General features: G+C 40.9%; 1 protein-coding gene across 2 annotated transcripts; it reads right to left on the reverse strand.

Moving 5' to 3' along the window:
* Window positions 1–386: 386 nt before the first annotated feature.
* LOC121695516 (sodium-dependent neutral amino acid transporter B(0)AT3-like) lies at window positions 387–20,484 on the reverse strand. 2 transcript variants are annotated; one of them, XM_042076426.1, is made up of 12 exons: window positions 20,108–20,484; window positions 18,517–18,657; window positions 18,063–18,200; window positions 13,073–13,254; window positions 11,638–11,748; window positions 11,218–11,330; window positions 10,577–10,705; window positions 10,310–10,466; window positions 9,786–9,990; window positions 9,156–9,315; window positions 8,814–8,976; window positions 387–697 (listed from the first exon to the last, which is right to left on the reverse strand). In XM_042076426.1, the coding sequence occupies exons 1-12, from the start codon at window positions 20,280–20,282 to the stop codon at window positions 497–499; spliced, it is 1,875 nt and encodes a 624-aa protein (XP_041932360.1). In that variant the 5' UTR covers window positions 20,283–20,484; the 3' UTR covers window positions 387–496. The 2 variants fall into 2 exon arrangements, with proteins under 2 accessions (XP_041932360.1, XP_041932359.1); XM_042076425.1 differs by lacking the exon at window positions 387–697 and adding an exon at window positions 7,813–8,517.
* Window positions 20,485–22,042: the final 1,558 nt, after the last annotated feature.

The raw sequence follows: 22,042 nt of genomic DNA on the forward strand, positions 1-22,042 counted from the left end.
CAAAAGTGGTTTGAAGGTCATTACAGGCAAAGCCTGAATCTGTTCTCTTCAATAACATCAATGGATATGTGTTGCCCATGAGGTTCAACGTGAGCACTGTTCAGATATGGAGCCGTGACCGTTGTGGCCCAGACGTTCATGTTTATAAACTAAAATGTATACAAAAATGTCTTCACATATACTGAGCTAGAATGACTGCAAAGTTAAACACAAGACTGTACTATTTTGCCACTTTATTCACTGAACATCAGAGTACTCGTACCGCTGTGGGATCTGTGGCAGTTGTGAATTCTTTATTTACTGTATTTACATCAGGAAAAGCTTAAACATTCGAATATAAACATTTATTGTTAAGTTTAAATATTATTAAGGTATCCAGGTAAGGTTTTCCCGATCATAGAAAGTACAGAAAACTAGAGCACAGCTCTTCTTTGAAACAGTATCAAACAGTATCAAATGTTGGTCTCATTTGCATCACGCATGTCCCCATTGCTGTCTACGTGTCCATGTTGAAGCCCTCGTTGGCATATGGATTTGATTTGTTAGGGTCTATTCTCCCAGTTCTGCACAGCTTCCTATTGATTAATCTGTATAAGGCCACTATAGGTATGGGCACCACTGGAATGGCCACCAGGACAACACAGATGGCAAATACCCAGGTGGGGTACGGCTGGACGTCCGTCCGGGGGAAGTCAACCTATACAAACACATGAAGAAACATATACAGTTAAGCAAAACATTATTCATACCCTGCCAATTTTGTATTTAAAGTGGTTTTTTTTTTACTGAAAATGCCACATGTCAAACTAGATGTACCGCATAGCGGTACAAAATATGACCGCCGCTCAGTCCTGTACATCCGTTCCGCGAAAATAAATCACACTTCAATTCGTCTCCATATTTTACTCCATCCCCCACTCTTGAAACTTTTGTGTATGCTTGTTTGGCATGCCTGAGTGTGTGTGTGCGGCTGCACAGAAAGTAGCCTACTGGTGCTGAAAAGGTGAATAGATTGTAGAATAGCCAAAGAAGATGTAGCATTGTTATAAAACCTTTAAAATCTCTAAACAATCATAAGTAGGGCAGTTCATCACAGTTCATCCATTGCAACTGGATTGATGAAAGGTCACTTACACCTGTAGGCTACATTGTATTTGGGAAAAGCAAAAGGTATCAGCATAATGTTATTTATTTATTTATAAACAAAAACATCTTTGTCAGTTCCATGCCGTTTTCAACAGCTATCAAAAACAAAGGTCATTTTTGGATGGATGGATTTTTTGTGAATGCTTCTTCCTCTACATAAGATTCGGTCCATATAGCCCGTTTTTTCTAAAAAAAGTTCTCAGTTATCAGCCGAGCCGGCCCTAAGGGAGGTGGGTGGTAGAAAGAGGCCATGAGGGACTGAAAAGGCCTGGTAAAAAATACGAAAAGTATTGGAGGAAAATGCTGCCAAATATGCCAAGCTTCCAGCTTTTGCTTTGAAGAAGAAGACATAAGCGGCAACTGTTAAAGAGAGATAGCCTTATATTATAGCGGCATAATTATGCTAATAGGCCTATGGACGTTGTAGCGTTGTCAACCTATTCGCAAGCAACATATTAAATTAATTAAATTATTAGCCTTTTTATATCATCCCATATGGCGATTCATAGACTTTGCAAATATTGATAACAAAACTCAAGCTTGATCTGTGTGCAGTAGCCTAGGCAAAAACAAAAGTAGCCTCTGAGCAGCATATCAGCCAGTCCCCCGCTGAAAATGATGAGCCCGAAATTAGCTATGACTACAGGACAAGTAGAAAGCTTAATAGAGTTAACCATATATGAATTAAAGTTATTTTATGTAAGAACAGTAGGCTATGACAGCAGTAGGCTACATGATCAACCTATATGCCTTGTTTGCTCAGAAGTGGGTGTAGTAAAGGAGAAAATCACCAAACAACATGATAGCTGACCCATGCAGAAAAAAACATGTAAACAATACAGTAGTTCAATATGCCTCTTAGTGGAATTGTGGGATACATTTCAAATGCTTTATTTCTTCCTTCCTTTTTTTGTTAACTTATCAACCTATCCTTGTGGAATAGTGGAATATTAGTAGCCTATAATAAAAACTACATGATAGTAAGAGAAATGTTGCCTTATTTATCCAATTTCCACTACCGCTAAAAAAGTGGGCCGGTCTTGGGCCTGAAACTCCCGGGCTGAAAAGTGGCCCCACTCCGGCCCTGGTTATACATTACATAGAGACAGGCATTACAAACACAGAGGACACTGTACAATTAAAAGTTCAAGATGCTGGCCCCAGCCGTGGCGCAACTGGCTGGGGCACCTGCATCGTGCGTCGGCGACCCGGGTTCGATTCACGCCCCGTGGTCCTTTCCGGATCCCATCCCGACTCTCTCTACCACTCACTTCCTGTCACTCTCCACTATCCTGTCACATTAAAGGCATAAAGGCCCAAAAAATATACTTTAAAAAAAAAAAAGTTCAAGATGCTAGAGCTACACCACACAAACACATACAAAAACATACAAACAGAGGCACAGGCACAGATGACACTGCACACAGTGGACACAAACAGAGCCAGCTAGAACAACTCATGTAAAGTCAGCAATGTTTTAAGGAAATAGCACGGATAGCAAGGAGATAGCAGCGGACCAAGACAGGAAATGCAACGTGGAACCATTTTTTTGATGGGGTCAAGTGGGGCTTGACAATTACCCACTTCCAAAGTGGGGAATGACAGAAAAAGTTTGAGAACCACTGCTCTAGGCAAACACAGGATGTTTGACACTGACCTCATTAAACAAAAAGTGTTTCCTTGTTTATACATTAATCATAGGTTGTTAAAGCATTACAATATCACTGATATTTGCTTGTGGCACTTGTATTTGGTCAGGTGAATTATTATAACACTCACCCACTCCTCCAAGGTACGGGGAGATGGAGTTCCACACTCCGATGCTGTCCAGGCGTAGACGCTGGCCGATGGCCAACTCCAGGTAGAGGAGGGGAAAACCCTCAAACACCAGCGCTATCAGGTAGGGAATGAGGAACGCACCTGGGGAATGGGACACGGGTTTGTTTGATTTAATTGACATGTGAGTCAGTCGACAATGCTAGAATACCTCTTCTTAACTGAGAAATAAGTGAAAATGTTTGCTTTAAAATCTGTATGTGGGTTGCTACTTTTAAACATTAATTAACTTTAAGATTGGAGGATTGATGTAACCTGATGACATTCAACAACTTGTAAACTTGTACCTCTTTGACCAAAGAAAGCGTAAATATATCTGCAGCCCAATCACATACACAAAGAGTGTTAATATTTTAGGCATGTATATTTTTATATTACTCTCTTGATTTTGAGGTCAGGTGTCTGTGAAAATGTCCAACAATCATTTATGGTTCACTAAAAGTAAAAAGTAACTTTTCATTGATTAGAGCTTATTCATTAGTCATAGGAGAACACTACTATCCAGTGCCTATGTTTCTATCAGATGTCGGTAATCTTAAAAAAAAAAACTTTTCTAAGTGACTGTCAATTAATGTATTTGATACATTTCACTGTTATTTAAGCATCTTTTCAGTTTCAGTGAAACTAACTTTTAGTTATCCCTCATTAACATAATGAATTAGGTGTCTTATTAAAGCTGGCTGACCTCCACCATAGACCTGACAGAAGTATGGGAATCTCCACACATTACCCAGACCCACAGCAAAGCCGATGCAGGTCAACAGGTACTGGACCTTATTATCCCATTTGGGACGATCATCACCACTCTTGGCATCTTCACTGTCGGCCATCCTGAGCTGTGCTCCCGGTCCTGCTGTGAGTCCTGCTGTGTCCTGTGTGTGTCAGGCTCAAGGTCAAGCTCTCTGTGGCTTGGAGTGGTTTTCAGTGGAGATGCTTCTGATGCGCTGTTAGGTCACCTGCACAGGGTTGTGGTCAGTACTGCTGCTGGTGCACTCTCAAGTGTCTCACTCTCTCTCCCTCTCTCTGAGTTGAGGGTGTGTTCTCTTGTTTTGACACTTTCTGATGGAGGCAGGCGGCTTTAGGTTTCAGGGTCACGGTGGGAAGAGTGTGTGAGGGGGTAGGCCTAGGCCAACCATTTCCTTGTTCCTTTGTTTTAAAAAAAAAAAAAATATTTGATTGTGGAGGATGAGGAGGGATTGTGCAGTTCCCTAATTCAATCAGTAACTTCGGGACTCTGTACTAGAAGTACCCAGTTCTCAGAAACTCCCTCCCAAAGATAAATTGACGTCTACTACACCTGCAACAAAATATCACAGCTGCACTGGAGTTGTGTTTAATTATGTCTAATGACACAAAGATTAAAAATAGATTTACACACTGATATCAAAGTGTTGTGATTGATAGGCATACATAATGTAACAAGGTTATCTAAATAATAGTAATTATAAAGCAGGGATACAACTTTCACTACATCCTGGTTTCAAAACTACCTCTCTAATAGAACACAGTGGGTAGATGTGACAGGATCAACCTCAGAGCCATTGAGACTAAATAATGGTGTTCCACAGGGCTCAATTTTGGGACCACTGTTGTTTACATTGAGTATATCAATGACATCTGTGCTTCAATAGAAAATTGTAAAGTGCATTTCTATGCAGATGACACAATCCTTTATGCCTATGCACCATCTGTAGAGCAAGCCCTGTCATATCTTCAATGTGCATTTGATTGTGTGCAGAAATCCTTGAAAGATCTTAAACTGGTTCTAAATGAAGCAAAAACAAAATATATGATCTTTACTAGATCGAGAAAGTGTGACCCAATTGGGGCACAAATTGAGCAAGTTTCTCAATACAAATATCTGGGCATTTGGCTAGATAACAAACTATCATTTAGAACACATGTGCTTGATCTCACTTAAAAACATTAAATTAGGTGCATTTTACAGGATTAGGTCTTGCTTCTCTTTAGAAAGCAGAATGACCATTATTCAAGCAACTATAATGTCAGTCCTAGACTATGGTGACATTGTGTGTATGCATGCAGCCCCTTCCACTCTGAAATCACTTGATGCAGTTTACCACAGTTCACTATGTTTTATAACTGGAGATGGGTTTAAAACTCATCACTGTAAATTATACCAACATGTAGGATGGTCTTCCCTCTAGGAGGGAAAGGCACTGTCTCCTTTTTGTTTATAAGGCATTACTGGGAAAGTTACCTTTTTACCTAACTTCTCTTCTGAACATAAAATCAATCTGCCACAATACACACTCACAGGGTTTTATATCTCTTCAAACTCCTCAAATTGAATCTGAATTTGGTAAATTAGCATCTAATAAATGGAACAAATTGCAAGAGTTATTGAAATTAGATAGGTTTGTGTCACTAGACCAATTCAAGGGTATGATTGATGATATGGCTGTTGCACAATGTTCTTGCTTTGACTGATATTTTAGACCTTTTATATCATTATTATTATTTATACATTCCCCTTCTTTTCCTTCTATTTATTATTATTATTTTTATTTGATTTTTGTTATTATTATTATTATTATTTGCCTTTTGTATCTTTTATTGTTCTTGTTTTGTTGTTTTGATTATTGTTGTTGTTTTGTAACTCAGGGCATTGCTGTAAAAGAGCTTGATGCTCAGTCAATTTCTCCCTGAAAAAAAAAAAACAGTTGATGATCCTTATCTTCCCAGTTGAAGAACAACCTGAAAACATACATGTGCTGGTTTAATGTTTTTAAATTGTTTTAAATGGAAAACATGACAATAAAAAATACCTTTAGCTGGTCAATTCTAGCTAATCAGCCAGCTAAACCAGGAGCAGGGGCCTATTGCACAAAAGCAGAATCAAGACATCCGGGATAAGTTATTGAGCTGCGCTCAATGAATCCAAAACAAGAGCGTACAGGCTTAATTGGTTGCACAAAGACCAAGCCAGGATGAGCAGACAAGGATGCATCAAGTCAAGTGAAACCTATCCTGGATAAGTGCGCGCTCACGGCTCCCTCAAATAGACCCCGCCACCGATCACAGATTCACTGATTCACCATGGCAACTAGCGGCTTCATTGCTTCTTCTACGGTGTGAAGTAGGTAGCGATAGCCTTTTCACAACAGCAACAAACAGCAACACCTCTGTTTAGGAGAATATTGCAGCTAGTGCCGCGACCACCACGCGCAAAATGGTTAGGCACTCCCGTGACGTCATATTGTCGCATGACAGGTCAGGAATGGTGAGTATGTAAGAGTTAATTAATGATCACAAACGTTTAAATAATGACAGTGGGTCTAGGTATATGTGATAACAATGTGTAGTGGGCAGTGGAATAACTATTGGTTTCTGTTTGTGGTGACTGCTGACTGAGATAAGGGATGAGATTAAATAGATCCTGGAATTTAGACTGGTCTGGAGCAGGCTAGCTCCACAGAATAAATCGCCATGGTAACTTATACCATAACATATCCTGCTGCCCCCTATCCCGCTTTTGTGCAACTGGATCACGGATAAATTGAGCCAGGATAACCAAGATATCCCGGCTTAATCCCTTATCCTAGTTTTGTGCAATAGGCCCCTGGTCTAGCCGTTTCTTTTTTCAGCATGGTTGTTTTTCTTGGGTTCAGTTGAATCAGAGAGGGTTAAAGCGGTTAGTAGGCCAAATCAAGGACCTTTGGTTGAATGATGTGGGTTAGCCTAAGTTACTGTTGTTTGATAGAACTAGTGGTGCAACAAAGGTGTTGCTATGGAAACATTGGTGCTGTTGTGAGCTGATTTGTTTTGCTAATAAGTGATATGCAATAAGCTTTAACATCCACAGGAGGAGGAGGAGGTGTGTGTGTGTGAGAGAGAGAGAGAGAGAGAGAAAGAGAGAGAGAGAGAGAGAGAGAGATTGTGATTCTACTGTGTTATCTTTAACACTAGCTTTGGCAACACTATACCCAAATAGTCATGCTAATAATCGCCTTTGAATTTTGAGAGAGAGTGAAGTTGCTCTGAAAACTTTCTTTAGAGTTCATATTTTCCCCATAGGTTATTATTGAAGAATATTAACATATTACCAGCCCAAACAACATTAACCCATTTACTCCTAAAATGCCTGCTAAAAACGCCTATAGAATCCTATGGCATTCTGGACTAAATAACCTTATTTCCTGAGGGTTTTCTGAAAACATACTAAAAATTGTCAACGTCTACCAAAATTTAATATCTAAGCCTCTGTAGCACCTAGAAACATGAAATAAAAAGCATGCTGCGCTACGCAGCATCCAGCGGGAGGGTAAATGTTGCGTCATGCAGCATCCAGCGCGAATGGGTTAAAGAGCTAGGCCTACTCTAGGCCTACACCCCTCTACTCTTTTCTGAATTGCTGAGCTTCATTAACAGGGAGAAGGGGGGTGAGAAATGGTCAGTTGTGTTAGATGTTGTCATGAGAGGTTGACATACGGCTGTTTTGAATTGGTTGATTATATGGAACTTCTATTCTGCTGTATGAGAGTTTGTAAAGGGCTGCTGAATTGCAATGTTCTTTGATCTCCCCTCTGTTGTCATACAATCCTTATCTCTTAATGTGGTTGTACTGTTCTAGTGTTTGTCAGGGTCCAGGTCAGAAACTTCTCTGCCGTGGCTAGAGCAACAGGTCTGCAGTTAAAAGATAAAGCTCATTATAATCTGAACAGGTGGGAGTTCCCTCATGAAATAGATGTGCTGTGCCTTCTCTGGACTGTGGTTATGGTTAAGCAGCTACATCATCGCATTCTCTTCCCTCTCGTGTCAGATGGTGAAGACAGAGTGGAGTACTGAAATAACACTCAGGCAACCAAATGGCTTAAGTCCCGCAGTGTATTTGCATTCCCCTAAATTATCAATCACATTTTAATTAGTTAGTGTTGTTCCAGTCCAGTTACAAAATAAGCTTCATGAGCAGCTACAATTACAAAGGGTGTTCAAGTAAGCTGTGGTACAATGTACAACAATGGGATCACATTTAACAGACAAATACATAACATTTTCAGCTATTATAAATGTATAAATATATAAATACATTTTCTAAATAGAAATGTCTAGTAGCCTACAGAAAGTTCAAACAAACTTTCGCAATGAACAATGAGCACTGTACAGAAGATAAATCTTATGTTGTTCCTAAAAGCTATGGTATCTATTGTATATATTGTCTTTATCTAATTCTTGTCAATTCCTCAGTTGAGTTTCTCCTCCAGCTGTCTAGTGATATTTCCATTTATTAAGCGAAATCTTTTAATAATGGGGGGAAAAATCTAGAGACTAGTGGCATTTCAATCAAGATCATAATTTTCTTTGCAGATCCATATCTACATCAGGGACATATGCTTTATTCACAGAGGCCTTTAGTGCTGTGTCATTTGCGGGTTGTTTTGTTGTTGTAATGTTCTGCGCCAGCCTGTAGAGGGCGACAAAGGGTATGGGCAAGACGGGCACTGTTGCTAGGAGAATGCAGATGGCAAACACCCAGCCTGGATATGGCTGTATCTCTGTTTTAGGAAAGTGCTCCTAAAATTGTGAGAAAGAAAAGTGAATGTCTGATACTGTGTACATATTGCATAACCTACATAGTATTGACTTACATTGCAGTAGCATAACATTGCTCATTTGAAAATCAGTAAACTAACTTCATGTATTTCAAGAGTGGGTGTTTAAAACTAGATTTTTTTAGATAATTTTCAGATAGTTAATTTCAGATAGTTTTTTTTTCCATTTTTACAAATGTTAAGTATGGTGAGTGCTATGGGGTTATTTTGGATTGCTTTTTCATATATGATATACTCATCATGGCTCACTGTACTTACGTAGTCTGGGTTCCAGGCGGGGTAGGTGGGTGTTGTTTGAACCTGAACTATGATGTAGGCCAGAAAGACGACCAGTAGCAGTAGCGGACTGATGCACATCCAACATACCTTCCAGAACAGGTTAGGACGCTTTCCCGTCATGAACTCAATTTCTTTACAAAACCTATAACATGGTTGCATACATAATATCAGAATACGGTGAGGTATGCTGTGTGTTGCATAAAATCTATTTTGCTTTGCTGAAGCGAGGGGTGATTCTCTTTCATACCCAGACACATATTGATGTGTTTGGACATGCATTTAATGACATACAGTATGTGGTGTTTACAAAACTGCATTTACCTTTCAGTTCCATAGAAAAATATAATGCCAAAGAGCTCGAATAGGGCAATGATGAGGAAAGGCACAGATCCAACATAGGTGTTAAAGATCTCCAACCAGTAGTTCCCCGAACCCATAGCGAAGATCAGACCCATAAGGAAGCACACTATGCATATCAGTGCTAGAGAGAGAGAGAGAGAGAGAGACACTTGTAATACACCCATTGTCACTTTTCATTGGGAAGATTTAAAGTTTGGGGGAAAATGGATGGTGTGTACTTTAATGTATATAATGTCCATAAAAGAACCTATGGAGTGAGATCATCACACATCCACTCCAGATTTATATTTATCATTACTGCCATATAGGATTTGTCAAAGTTTTTTTGTCTCTTCTTTTTCATCAATTTTCGGCTGACAAATTCTATAGCCTGGCCCTGCCCACCTAGTATCCCTGCTCATTTTCATCTCACTGAGCTACTAGTCTGGCTCCCCTTGATGCATTTGTTTCCCTCAGCCACCATGAAAGCATCTGCAAAATACCAGTCACTTTACTTTACTTTACTTTAATTTACTTTACTTTATTTTACTTTTGAAGAAGTTGCCCACAAAGCCTCAAATGTGACATTTTTGGATTAGTAGTGCGTAGTACCAGTGAAGACCTCTCTGGGCATCCACTTGGGCACCATGTGGAGGTCCAGGAGAGGGGTGAGGACGCCTTCCAGGTTCCCAAACATGGACGAGAGCCCCAGGCTGAACAACATGACGAAGAAGAGCACTGCCCACACCTGAGAGCCCGGCATTGAAATCACGGCCTCCGTAAAGACGATGAAGGCCAGACCTGTTCCTGATGCACTCTGGGTAAGAAACAATAATAAAATAGTCACAGAATCTGAAGGACATCACACATTATGTTATGTAACAGTGGATGCATTCATTACACATAGTGTTTGATAAAAAATAATATCAAAAAGGCAGCGAAAATTAAGATTTGTTGGTATTTTTCATTGCATTACATTACTATCTTATCTTTTTTATTAATCTATGCCACAGATTCCTAAAAATATAACCTACCGAGTGCACACATTGATAGCACTGTACTGTACCTAGTCAGTAATCTGTGGTTGTTAGTAGGCTACTATAGTATGTCAATGCGACATATAAGATGGTATGTACCTGATCCAGAAAATCTTGGAGGTCGCATTCTGTCAAATCCAGCTTAAACACAGTGTCAGGATCAGTTTTGTTTAAATAGGTTAACCAGTCCTCATAGTTTGTATGAGTTATATTCTGGTCCCCAATTTCAAATGCATTCGTCAGGGCCAGGATGTTACTGAAAGATCAATGAAGATTTTCAACTCCTAGAACTAACAACACAGCTTATCAAAAGCCAATATGTATCAAAATGATCAGTTTAGAAAGCAGAAATGTTATTAATTTTACCTGTCCAGACAGGAGTTGTAGTTTGAGGTTGCCTTAAAGCCCAGGATGGCAAATATTGGAATGGAGGCATAGAGTGAGGTGGCGCTGTTTACACAACCCACCACTACAGCATCCTGCTGACAGTCATTGCTGAAAGACAACAAATATGAGAGCTTATGTATTTTTCTGCCTTGTACTTAAATGTGACTTGTTATTCATTCAGATGGGTCTGCTCTGTTCCTGGCTCAGGGAAATGAATGATCAGGACGAGTGAGTCTATTTTATGGGACAAAATTTGTTTGTCAGTTGTGGTGTCTTGACTTTGTCATGAGGTATTGCATGTAAAAGTGACAAGTAGAAACAGGTGGGTGTTAGCCCATTTTCTCCATATTGTTTATATGAAGTCTACCACTGGGGAAGACAAGTCCACAACAACTAGAATGTTGTTGTTGTAAGTTAATTAAGATTAAGTTTTGGTCGGTTTTTCCAAACACTGTAACCTTCAGAACCTGTCATTTGTTTATGGTGTAATCTCAGTGCATCTCTTTAAAATACTCACATTTACCTCTCATTTTATGAAGGAAAAAGGAAAGCTATGTGCTCATAAAAAACAGTGTGGGTTAGTATGTCAGGTGTTGAATGGAGAAGTTGAGCCGTCTTACTGCAGAGGGTTGTAACTGGAGAAAGCGATGAGGCCTCCGAAAGCCACAGAGAGGGAGAAGAAGATCTGAGTTGAGGCGTCAAGCCACATTTGAGGATTTTGCAGCAGTTCCCACTAGGGACAAATAACAGGGATATACAGTGTGGAAGCCAAACCATAGACTACTTACCCGGACCAAACCTTAATATTACTAATCCTAAATTTTGCTGTTTTAAACACAATTTTGCGTAATTTATTGTACAAATAATTGCGGAAATTGAGTGTTGAGTTCTGCTGTAGCCTACACAAAAACCTTCAAAAACATTCTTACAATAAATTTGGCTCGGACCTCCTCTAGAGTCTACACTCATCTCATAAATAAAGTAACAGCTATGATTTCTGGTCTGTCTGAAGGGGAATCATGGTGAAAGGAGGCACCTACCTTAGGTGTGAAAAGGTATAAGAGACCATCTGTCGCTCCTGGGAGAGTCAGAGCTCGGATCAAGAAGATCGTCAAAACCAGATACGGGAAGGTGGCTGTTACATACACTGCCTGGAGAACCAAATTGTGTGTGAAATGATGAAGCCGATAATACAAAAAAGCTTGTTTCTGAGAGATGTTGTTTGCACATTTTCTATTGGGCAACAATTATATTTTATCCAGCTATTTGCATTGTTTGTTTGATTTTGTTTTATCCAGTTTTTTTAAGTCACTAGTGTGCAACTTGTTACCTGTAACCAGATATGGTTGGACATGGTCATGGTCATAGACAGGGTAAAGCACAATAGGAACTGGCCATGATTACCTGGCAACAGAGGTCAAAAAGGTTGGCCCTATGTATCTTTACCTTGAGTGTGTCATGAAACATGCCTGGACTGAGACAGTTCTTGCATCACTGCATTTACAATCAGCTGACACAAAGCATGTCACGGTAATGGTCTCCTGTCCACATAATTAACTCATCCATGTTTTAATGTGTCTGTTTGCTCCCTGGTATCCATCCCATGGTCTTGGTTCTGGTCACTTCCTGCTCTATCAGCTGGGCCAACTCAAGCTTGATCAGCTCAGAAACAGTTGCTGGGTGTAAGGTGGATAGGAGTCTTACAGTGTTCGACACTTGAGTGAAATTGGTCAAACCCCTTATCTTAGAATGGCGGTTTTACTCGTCCCAATATACTATGAGTACAGTACATACTGTGACGTGGGCATCAAATGATCACGCACCGGATGCTTAGTTTCTGCTGTTTATTACCTCCAAGTCAGACAGACATAGGAACGACCTAACATTGCTGTAGCACAGCCCTTTACTGTATGTGTAAGCACACAGAACATGAACATGTTTGGAGTGGGAGTGACCAAAATCCTAACAAAGGCTACCCACACCCCAAACACTGGCTACCTGCATTTACATCCTCGTCACATTAAACTGCCCTTTACATGTCTAACTTTCTGGGACCCTGGATTTCCACATATTGACACATCATAACGAGGTCCTCTTGTACTATAAGTGCTACAAGAAGTGTTAGGAGGTTCAAATGCTAGAGATCAGAGCGGCAGAGAAAACCGTAACCGAGAAACATAAAAACAAAAAAGATGGCAGCGCTTTTCCATGCCAGTTGGGTTATGGAGACAGTCTTGGAACTGGAAACTACCAATCACTTGGTCAGTAGCCAATGAGTTATTAGATTACACCCTCCACCATCAAATACATTCCACCCTCTTGCGATGCAGCCATTCAGCACAAGGTTTTTGTAGCTGTTGATTGCATGGCGGCGACATCAAAGAGTATCACAACTCTCTCTTTCTATGACTCTGTTCGAGGTGAAGTCCTACAAGAAGTGTTCCAGTGTTCCAGTGCTACAGATGTGATACTGACCTTTCCTATGGTCTCAATTCCTCGGATAAAGCAAATGTAGACGACGAGCCAAGCAGTACCCAGACACACGATGATCCACCAGTGGAGCGAGCCATTGATCTCGATGTCAGGTGAGATGTTCAGGGTCTCACGGTACCAGAAGTAGTTTACAGGAGTGCTTTTCACACACTCCTCAATGTAGCCTTTAATAGAAAAAGAATAATGATCCATATTATATCCAGTTATTATATATAACTGTGCGTCTTTTTGCGTCTTTTTGCAAACAACAAACCCTGGATTACCCCTGGCATAAAAGTTCTCCTCAGGAGGGAGAAAAAAATAAGAGCATTCAAGTCTGAAAATAGGGCTAAACTGAGGACTGTGCTGAGGTCGCTGAGGAGGGAGATTAGTGTTGGTAAAGCTAGGAAAACTGAGGAGCAGCTACTACAAAAGGATGTTTGTGGGGTGTCAATGTCAATGTCAATTTATTTGTGCAGCACATTTAAAAAACAGAAGAGTTTTTTTCCAGAGTTTGGGGGCAGTAGTAGCCTGACGAGCCAGACCCACATTAAAATGTAGGGTCTGGAAACTCACCGTTCGCAGTGCTCAGTCCGAGGGGCGGGATAATCAGTTGTCTTTCAAATTCCCTATGCATGCAATAGGACAGCGACAGCGCTATGAGTCCCATGCGTTTCCCACCAGCAGAGCTAGTTGGCTAGTTCAAACGTTTGCCAACTTAATAAAAGCTTAACTCATGTCACACTGTTCGCTAGCAGCAACATCCATCTTATTTGTTTTCAAGTAGCAGGGAATTCAAGCCAAACCGTTGCAACTCTGCCATCAATCATTATGTTAAGCCCACCTAACGACTCTATACACGATTTCATTGGCCTGATTAAGTTTAGATTTTTGGAGCTCACAAGCCAACGGAGAGTTGCTAGACTAGCCCTGGCAGCAAATGTAATTTGCTTCCTCTAGGGGCGTGTCTAGATTTCTAGGCTAGGGCAGTAGCACAGTCTCCTTTACATTTATATTAAGTTTTGGGAACAGTCAGCAGAAATAGATCAGAAGATCTAAGATTTCTTACAGGGGAGTATTTATGTATTAGGTCAGGGAGATAGCTGGGAGCTTTGCCAATCAAGCATTTAAAGTTTGTTAGCAAAATGTTAAAGTTAATCCTATGAAGAGCAGGGAGCCAGTGATGGGAGGCTAAGATGGGAGAGATGTGTTCTCGCGGGTACCAGTAAAGAGGCGAGCGGCTGCATATTGAACCAGTTGCAAGCAGGAAAGTGAGGCCTGGCTGAGACCAACATACAGTAAGGAGTTACAGTCCAGTCTGGTTGTTATAAAGGCATGGATTCCTTTTTCAAAGTCCACAAAAGTCATGAAATACAATTAACTATAAATAAGTTTCTTAACTGGAAGAAACTAGCTTTGAGCTTGATCAGCTGGAGACTTCGCTCACTGCCTTGCACAACTGAAAGGCTGAGGAAGTCATTTGTTCCTAGGGCCATTGAGCTGTTCAATGCCTCACTAAAGGGAAGAGGAGAGATAGACTTCTCTGCTTAGTCTGTCTGCCACTCCACCCTCTCCATGTTTGAGTACTGACTGCCCACTACTGCTTTACTACTGTTTTACTACTGTTTTTTACTACTGTTCATGTACACAGCCTAATGTTTTCACTACTGTTTTACTGCTACACTGTTTTTTATGCTATATTAGCATACATGATCAATGGCTGGGGTCAGGCTTCTGCTACAATACTGAATGAATGAATGGCTATAACCCTATAACCTCCACCTGTTCTTGCACTGAAAGTTTTTTTTTAATTTATTTTACCTTGTCTACATTATACTTTACTCTCCTATTTGTCCATATTATTTATGCTGGTCTCTAGACCTTACTCTTGCACTGTTGCACTGTTGGACTAATATTGGACTACTTTAGCACCTTCACCATGACACTCACTCTCTTGAGCACCTTGCCATGCACACACAACTAAGGACTATGGTTGGACTACTGTTTGCACCTTCACCATGATACTCACTCCCTTTAGCACCTTACCAGTGCCGGCCCTGTCACTACAAGTGTCTTATGATTGATCACCCTCAAGCACATTGGACTTTCTTAATTTAATTTATATAGTGTATTTAGTATTTAGTTTTCTTATCTTTCTTATCTTCTACTGTCTTCATTGTACAGTGGAGTTTAGTTATATGTTTATACTTATGTTTACCATTCTGCTGTAAGTGCATGTTGTGTGTGATGTCTGTATGCTACTGAGACCCTTGAATTTCCCCTTGGGGATCAATAAAGTATCTATCTATCTATCTCTATCTATCTGACTACGGACTTGACTTGTCTAATATAAGATCTCTGTACTTGATCACACCCAGGCTCTTTACAGAGGGTGTGGAGAAGTCTTCAGTCTTTGTCTGGCCATAAAAAGACCACTCCCCTGGCCATCAGGGGGCAGCAGTGGGCAAATTACTTGAATTAATTTTCCCCTGATTTCCCATCAATGTCCCCCAGTTGACAACACTGGCCCAAAGTCCCCCTCCCTCTCTGCCCCCTCCCCGTATCACTCTCACTCCCTTGAGTCTCACCCTCCAGCTCTCAACTAACCTGCTCTGGGATCTCCTTCACCCCGGCACAGGTGACAAGGGAGCTCAAGAGGGCTAAGGTGCGGAAAGCTGCAGGCCCAGGCCGCATTAGCACTCGGCTCCTTAAGTCATGTGCAGTCATCTTGCACAAGCCTGGAAATTGGAATGGTCCCGCAATTGTGGAAGATATCATGTGTGGTACCAGTGCCTAAGGTGCCAGACCCCAAAAACCCTGAATGACGTGGCACTGACATCGCACCTAATGAAGACTCTGGTGAGGCTTGTTCTGGAACAGCTGCGTCCCATGGTGAGAGCACCCCTCGATCCACTACAATTCGTATGCCAGCCCAGCATCGGAGTGGAGGATGCACTCATCTTTCTCCTGCACCGAGCTCTCTCTCATCTAGACAAGCCTGGAAGCACTGAGAGAATCATGTTTTTTTGCCTTCTCCAGTGCTTTCAACATAATCAGGCCCATACTCCTGGGGGAAAACCTGGGGCATATGGGAGTGGACCAACACCTGACACGCTGGTTACTGGATGACCTTACAGAAAGACCACAGTACATCAGGGCCCAGGACTATGTGTCGAATACAGTCTTGTATGCACCTTTCCTGTTCACCATCTATACAGCTGACTATACATACACTACAACTCATCTCATTGTTACCTGCAAAAATTCTCTGACGACTCTGCAGTCGTGGGTCTGATTGATGGGGACATACAGAGATGTTTTCCAGAACTTCATAGACTGGTGCCAGAAGAACCAGAAGTGCCAGAAGAACCACCTCCAGCTCAATGGGAACAAAACCAAGGAGCTGGTTGTGGACTTCCGGAGGAAGGCCCATCTCGCTGTATCTCCAGTGTACATCCAAGGGAAACCGGTGTAGGTTGTGTCCTCCTATAAGTACCTGGGTGTTCACCTGAACAACAAGCTGGATTGGACTGACAACACGGCTGCACTTTATAAGAAGGGCCAGAGTAGGCTGTACATACTTACAGTAGGAGGCTGTGGTCCTTTGGGGTGCAGGGAGTGCTTTTAAATACATTTATTAATTCTGTAGTGGCATTAGCCATTAGCCACAGGATGGTTTGTTGGGGGGATACTTGAATTAATTTCAGGACTATCGTTAGTGTATACCATCTGTAATAACCTCTGAGTAAGTGTTTAAAATAACTAGGCTAATGTGCTAGTGTTATAGCTATGTTAATATGCCTTTCATTGGGATTTGCAAACTTTGTACTTGTTTGTACACAACATTTACAGTACACACTCATACAGCATATGTACAGTACTTCACTTATACCTGTTGTACCTGTTTTCAGCCAAGAAGTATACTATCTAGTAATCTAAACTCACAGCTTTGCACTACTGTATGTGAGGTTGAATGATGCACATGACAGATTGATATTTAACATTAACACAACTAGATGTACCGCAGAGCGGTACAAAATATGACCGCCGCCCAGTCCAGCACATTTTTTCCACAAAAATAAATCACGCTGAAAGGCCTATATGATTCTAACTGTCTCACTAAATTGCATTATCCACACTCAATTCTCACTGGTATCTGCTAGACAACAAGTACCAAAACATGATTACTTCATAGATTTCACATGTAAAATTCATTTTATACAACCCCACCCCCATCTTGCCTGTTAATAATTCTGAGAAATTCTTGAATTGTGTACATGTGTGCGTGTACACGTTTATGTTTGTGTGTGTGTGTGTGTGTGTATGCGTGCTTGTGTGTTTGCCTGCATATGTGTGTTTGTGCATGTGCATGCATGCGTACATATGTCTACTGTGTGAGTATGTGTCATACATATGATTACTGTGAATGTATGTGTGTGCGTGTGTATCTGTTTATGCACATGTGTGCACATGGAATGGGTTAACATGACCCCTGGAGGCAAACATACAAAAAATAAATGGTCCTCCTAAACCCTACGGTTCTCGAGATATTCACAGAAAACTGTGTTTGCCCTACCCTCCTTTCGGGGGGTCCAGTCCAGCGGGGGGGGCTACAGATCAAAACGAAAAATGATGGTTCCATGCTATCCATGTGGGGTTACATACCCACCAAGTTTTGTGTACCCCGGTCTTTCAGTGTCCCGGGAATCCTTGACGGAAATTTGGACATGCGAAAAAAAAAATATATATATAAATAAATAAATCTGACTAAACCTGTATAACCGCCGCTTCGCTGTGCTGCGGTCATAATAACTAACTTGATGTTGGCAGATAACTGAACTTGTGAACTGACATTGCCCCACAGCAGATTTGTATATGGATTATAACTAAGATTGTACCAAAATAAGATTGAACTAAAATAGTTCCACACATCACAAAGTCTACACCACCACAAGTAGTCCAAACTAGATCCTAGTATTAGTTTGTATTCTACCTGTGAGGTTTTCGTTGACCGGGCATTGACTCCAGGGCAGAGGGTTCTGGAAGGAATGGAAGAAGTACCAGAGGACCCAGGCCAGGAGTGTGTTATAGAACACACACACCAAAAAGGACACCACCATGGAAGAGACACCTGCCAGAAACAACAAAAAGATAACCTATACTCTTTTCTTTATTTGGATTTAGTTGCATATTTACATGAATTACTTTTTCATAATGATGAAGATAGAACACATCGTGGAAATATACTGTGAATAAAGAATAATATTTCATTAATTCATTATTTCATTCACAAAAACTATATCTCTACCATTATACGGTCTACCATTCCTTTTTGGACTGGTGGCCAGAATGCTTGCTAGTCTAATAATGAAGAGTTTAGGAAGGGTGTCCTCCACCTTAATTTGTTTTAACAAATCGACCACTGGCTATGGCTGGATGTTACTCACCCACTCCTCCAAGGTACGGGGAGATGGAGTTCCACACTCCGATGCTGCCCAGGCGTAGACGCTGGCCGATGGCCAACTCCAGGTAGAGGAGGGGAAGACCCTCAAACACCAGCGCTATCAGGTAGGGAATGAGGAACGCACCTGGGGAAAGGGACACGGGTTAGTTTACACGTTAATCTGTGTATATTTAACCTTGCCTCATTTGGATAATCTTAGAATAAAAATGAGTTAAAACGTAAACATTAAAGCTTGAAAAGTTACTACTAGCATTCAATGTCAAGTAAGATAGAGTAGAGGAACACCCTCTAACATTAGTGCTATCTATCAGGTATACAGGTTGAGGGGCTGTGGGAGCTGAGGAGCTTTTTTGACCTTCTGACCTTAAGGCATTTGCACACGTCTCAGAAAAAGGTTCCATCATAGCCGCCCAAAGAGGGGTAAGAATGGGGAAGAGCCGTGTTATGCGGCCTTTTGTCCTGATTGTGTGTCTGTGTCAATACAGAGTTTTCAAAGCAATGATTAGACCCTACTGACTTTCTAGGAACTGCAGTTACTAGGTTCACATAAGGGCCATAACTTAGGGTGATTTTATTGTGTTTCTATGGTGACACTGCTGGAATGTTTCCAGTAACATTTAGTCACCTACATGTAGTCATTTACAAGCATGCCCTCATCGTCTTCCTTCTTTTTTTAATGTTCTAGAACATTCTAGAAACTACAGTATAAGAGAATTGTCTCTAAACTGGTAATCCTCGTAACTTTAAGGGGATCAGGTATCAAAATAAACCATCAACACATCATGTTCTTCCAGCTCAAACCGAAACCCAAACTCACCAACTGTCCTGTGGTGAATGTTTTGAGAGAAATCACTATACACTCGTTTTCAATGTTTGTTAAACAACCATTTTCAATGTTGGCTAAAAGAAAAATATGCTATTTAATTTGCCTTGGCTCATTTTCTGTGAAGAACATAAAAAATAACTTATTTTCAATGACACACGGTACACCCCCCCTACTCATAATTATTACATATGTGATGTTCAGGTCTACTGGACCCGAGTGTAATAATTGTACTGTACTGTAGGTGCTATGTACCTTAACTGTGTCCTCCTCCTAACTGGGCCTGCTGTGTGTGTGTGTGTGTGATGTCTTTTTGCACCTGCTATTCCCACACAAAGTTACAAAATTGTTACATTTCAAGCACTTTCACACCTGTTCTGATTCAGTTCAAAGAAATAAGCACCAATAATATCAAAAATCTTGTTTCTATTTTTTTTACCTTTTTTGTAATTGAATTTAATCGTTTCACAAAAAAACGAAAATGATCATATGATCATAAATGGGATCTCATAGGGGTAAATGGCAAATATGAACCATAAATGATGTCTATATCATTGGTAATTGAGTCAACATCTGTATCAAGTATTACATACATTGTTATGGCTGTATTGATTTGAAAGCCTAATAAGTGGTGGTCCACCAGGCCCGGAAACATTGGCAGAGTAACAAAAATATAAACACCTTACAAGGTATAAGGTGAAGAGTTGAACTGATGATGTATTAGGGTGGAAAATTCATCAGGTTCACTCACCTCCTCCATAGATCTGGCAAAGGTACGGGAACCTCCACACGTTTCCTACGCCCACAGCAAAGCCGATACAGGTTAGGAGATACTGAGTCTTATTGTCCCACTTTGGCCTTTCCTCTGGTGAGCTGGCTCCCTCGGGTTTGTCCCCGTTGTGTTCAGCAACACACTGCTCCCCCATTTTAGTCTGACTTTCATCCAGCTACTGAGAGAATCACTTTTAAGCGTCAAGTCATTGCGTTGAGAAATCCACATTAGTTCTTGACTCCCCTAAAGTGGGCGTATATTATTGTCCCATTCCCAAGCACTGGGTTCACGAGACAGCCTTTTATATGCGTTGGCTAAGGACCAAGAGGAATGTGAGAGAAAGCGAGTGGCAATCATTCCGCTTTCCTTTTTGTACATGTTGCCTCGGGCCATGTGTTACTGGAAGCCTTTAAAGACATTCCATTTAATGGTTAACTTTATGATGCCACGCCAGTGGCTTCACCATTTCACCTTCTTTGTGAAAATGATGGTAATTATTTCCTAATCCTAATCTTGGATAGATTAGACGTGTTAATAACATGTTCTGTTGAATTTCTCATCGTGCTCAATGATCAACTGCACTGATTAAATTTCCTAGGGTTAGCAATCTGTAGAACATTGTAAATGCAAATGCTAATGATCTAAGTTAATCATAATTTATTGTATCTGTCTAAAGGTTAAACCATCTAATGCAACCTGCGCACTCCTCAAAGTTAGAGTGCATAATATGTGTGGTGTTCTTAATTCAAAAGGATATATTCATGGTTTCAAGTTTTCAAGTTTTAATATTACTGCACTGTAAGCATTTTAAAGGAGAATTCCGGTCTGATATTGACCTAAAGTGTGTTGAAACATGATACCGAGTGTGAACGTATGTCTCATAACCCATCTCGGCTTGTCCCCTGCACTCCAAAATCTGGCGCTAGTTAGCCGATGCTACCAACAGCTTTTTCAATGGTGGTGCTTCGGCATCGGGCTAGCCATGCAAATAAATCACTGTTTTACACCATTTACGTGGCTCAATGTATCTCCACACTTCATTGGTAGACTTCCGAGGGCCCTGACATTTAAAACGAGACATATAGAACTTTGAAAAAGCAGTTTACTTACAAGACGATTTATACAGACAGTATCTTCACGAAGTTTAGCGTTTGCAGCCATCTTGAATTTAGTCACGATAAGTCGAGCGACGAGCAAGAATGAACAGGTATGATAAGGGATCAGATTCCAAAAATAATTCAGTGGAAATGCATGGATTCCAGTTTCTTCCAGTAGCAGCAACTGGAATCCATGCATTTCCACTGAATTATTTTTGGAATCTGCTTTTTCAAAGTTCTCAATGTCTCGTTTTAAATGTCAGGGCCCTCGGAAGCCTACCAATGAAGTGTGGAGATACATTGAGCCTCGTAAATGGTGTAAAACAGTGATTTATTTGCATGGCTAGCCCGATGCCGAAGCACCACCATTGAAAAAGCTGTTGGTAGCATCGGCTAACTAGCGCCAGATTGCAGGGGACAAGCCGAGGTGGGCTATGAGACATACGTTCACACTCGGTATCATGTTTCAACACACTTTAGGTCAATATCACACTGGAATTCTCCTTTAAGGTCATTACATATAATGGACAAACCAGACTAACAATCAGAGCAGTGGGGCGAGTGGAAAAGTACTGTGGATACCAGGAGGAGACAATCTAAGAAAATGAGGATTAGATGGTCAAGGGAGAGGCGATGACATCAGCTGGCTGTGACAGAGCAAGGACAAGTAACAGGTGGACACTGTCTTTTATGAAGTAATCAAGATAAGAAAGCCCCTCTTACACCCAACTGGAGACAACCAGAAAGAGGTTACACAGTTTTGCATATATTTTTATGCATTACAGTTTTGCATATATTTGTATGCTTGAATTGATCC

The sequence above is a fragment of the Alosa sapidissima genome, chromosome 21 (genome assembly GCF_018492685.1).
Source record: "Alosa sapidissima isolate fAloSap1 chromosome 21, fAloSap1.pri, whole genome shotgun sequence".
Taxonomy (NCBI): Eukaryota; Metazoa; Chordata; class Actinopteri; order Clupeiformes; family Clupeidae; genus Alosa; species Alosa sapidissima.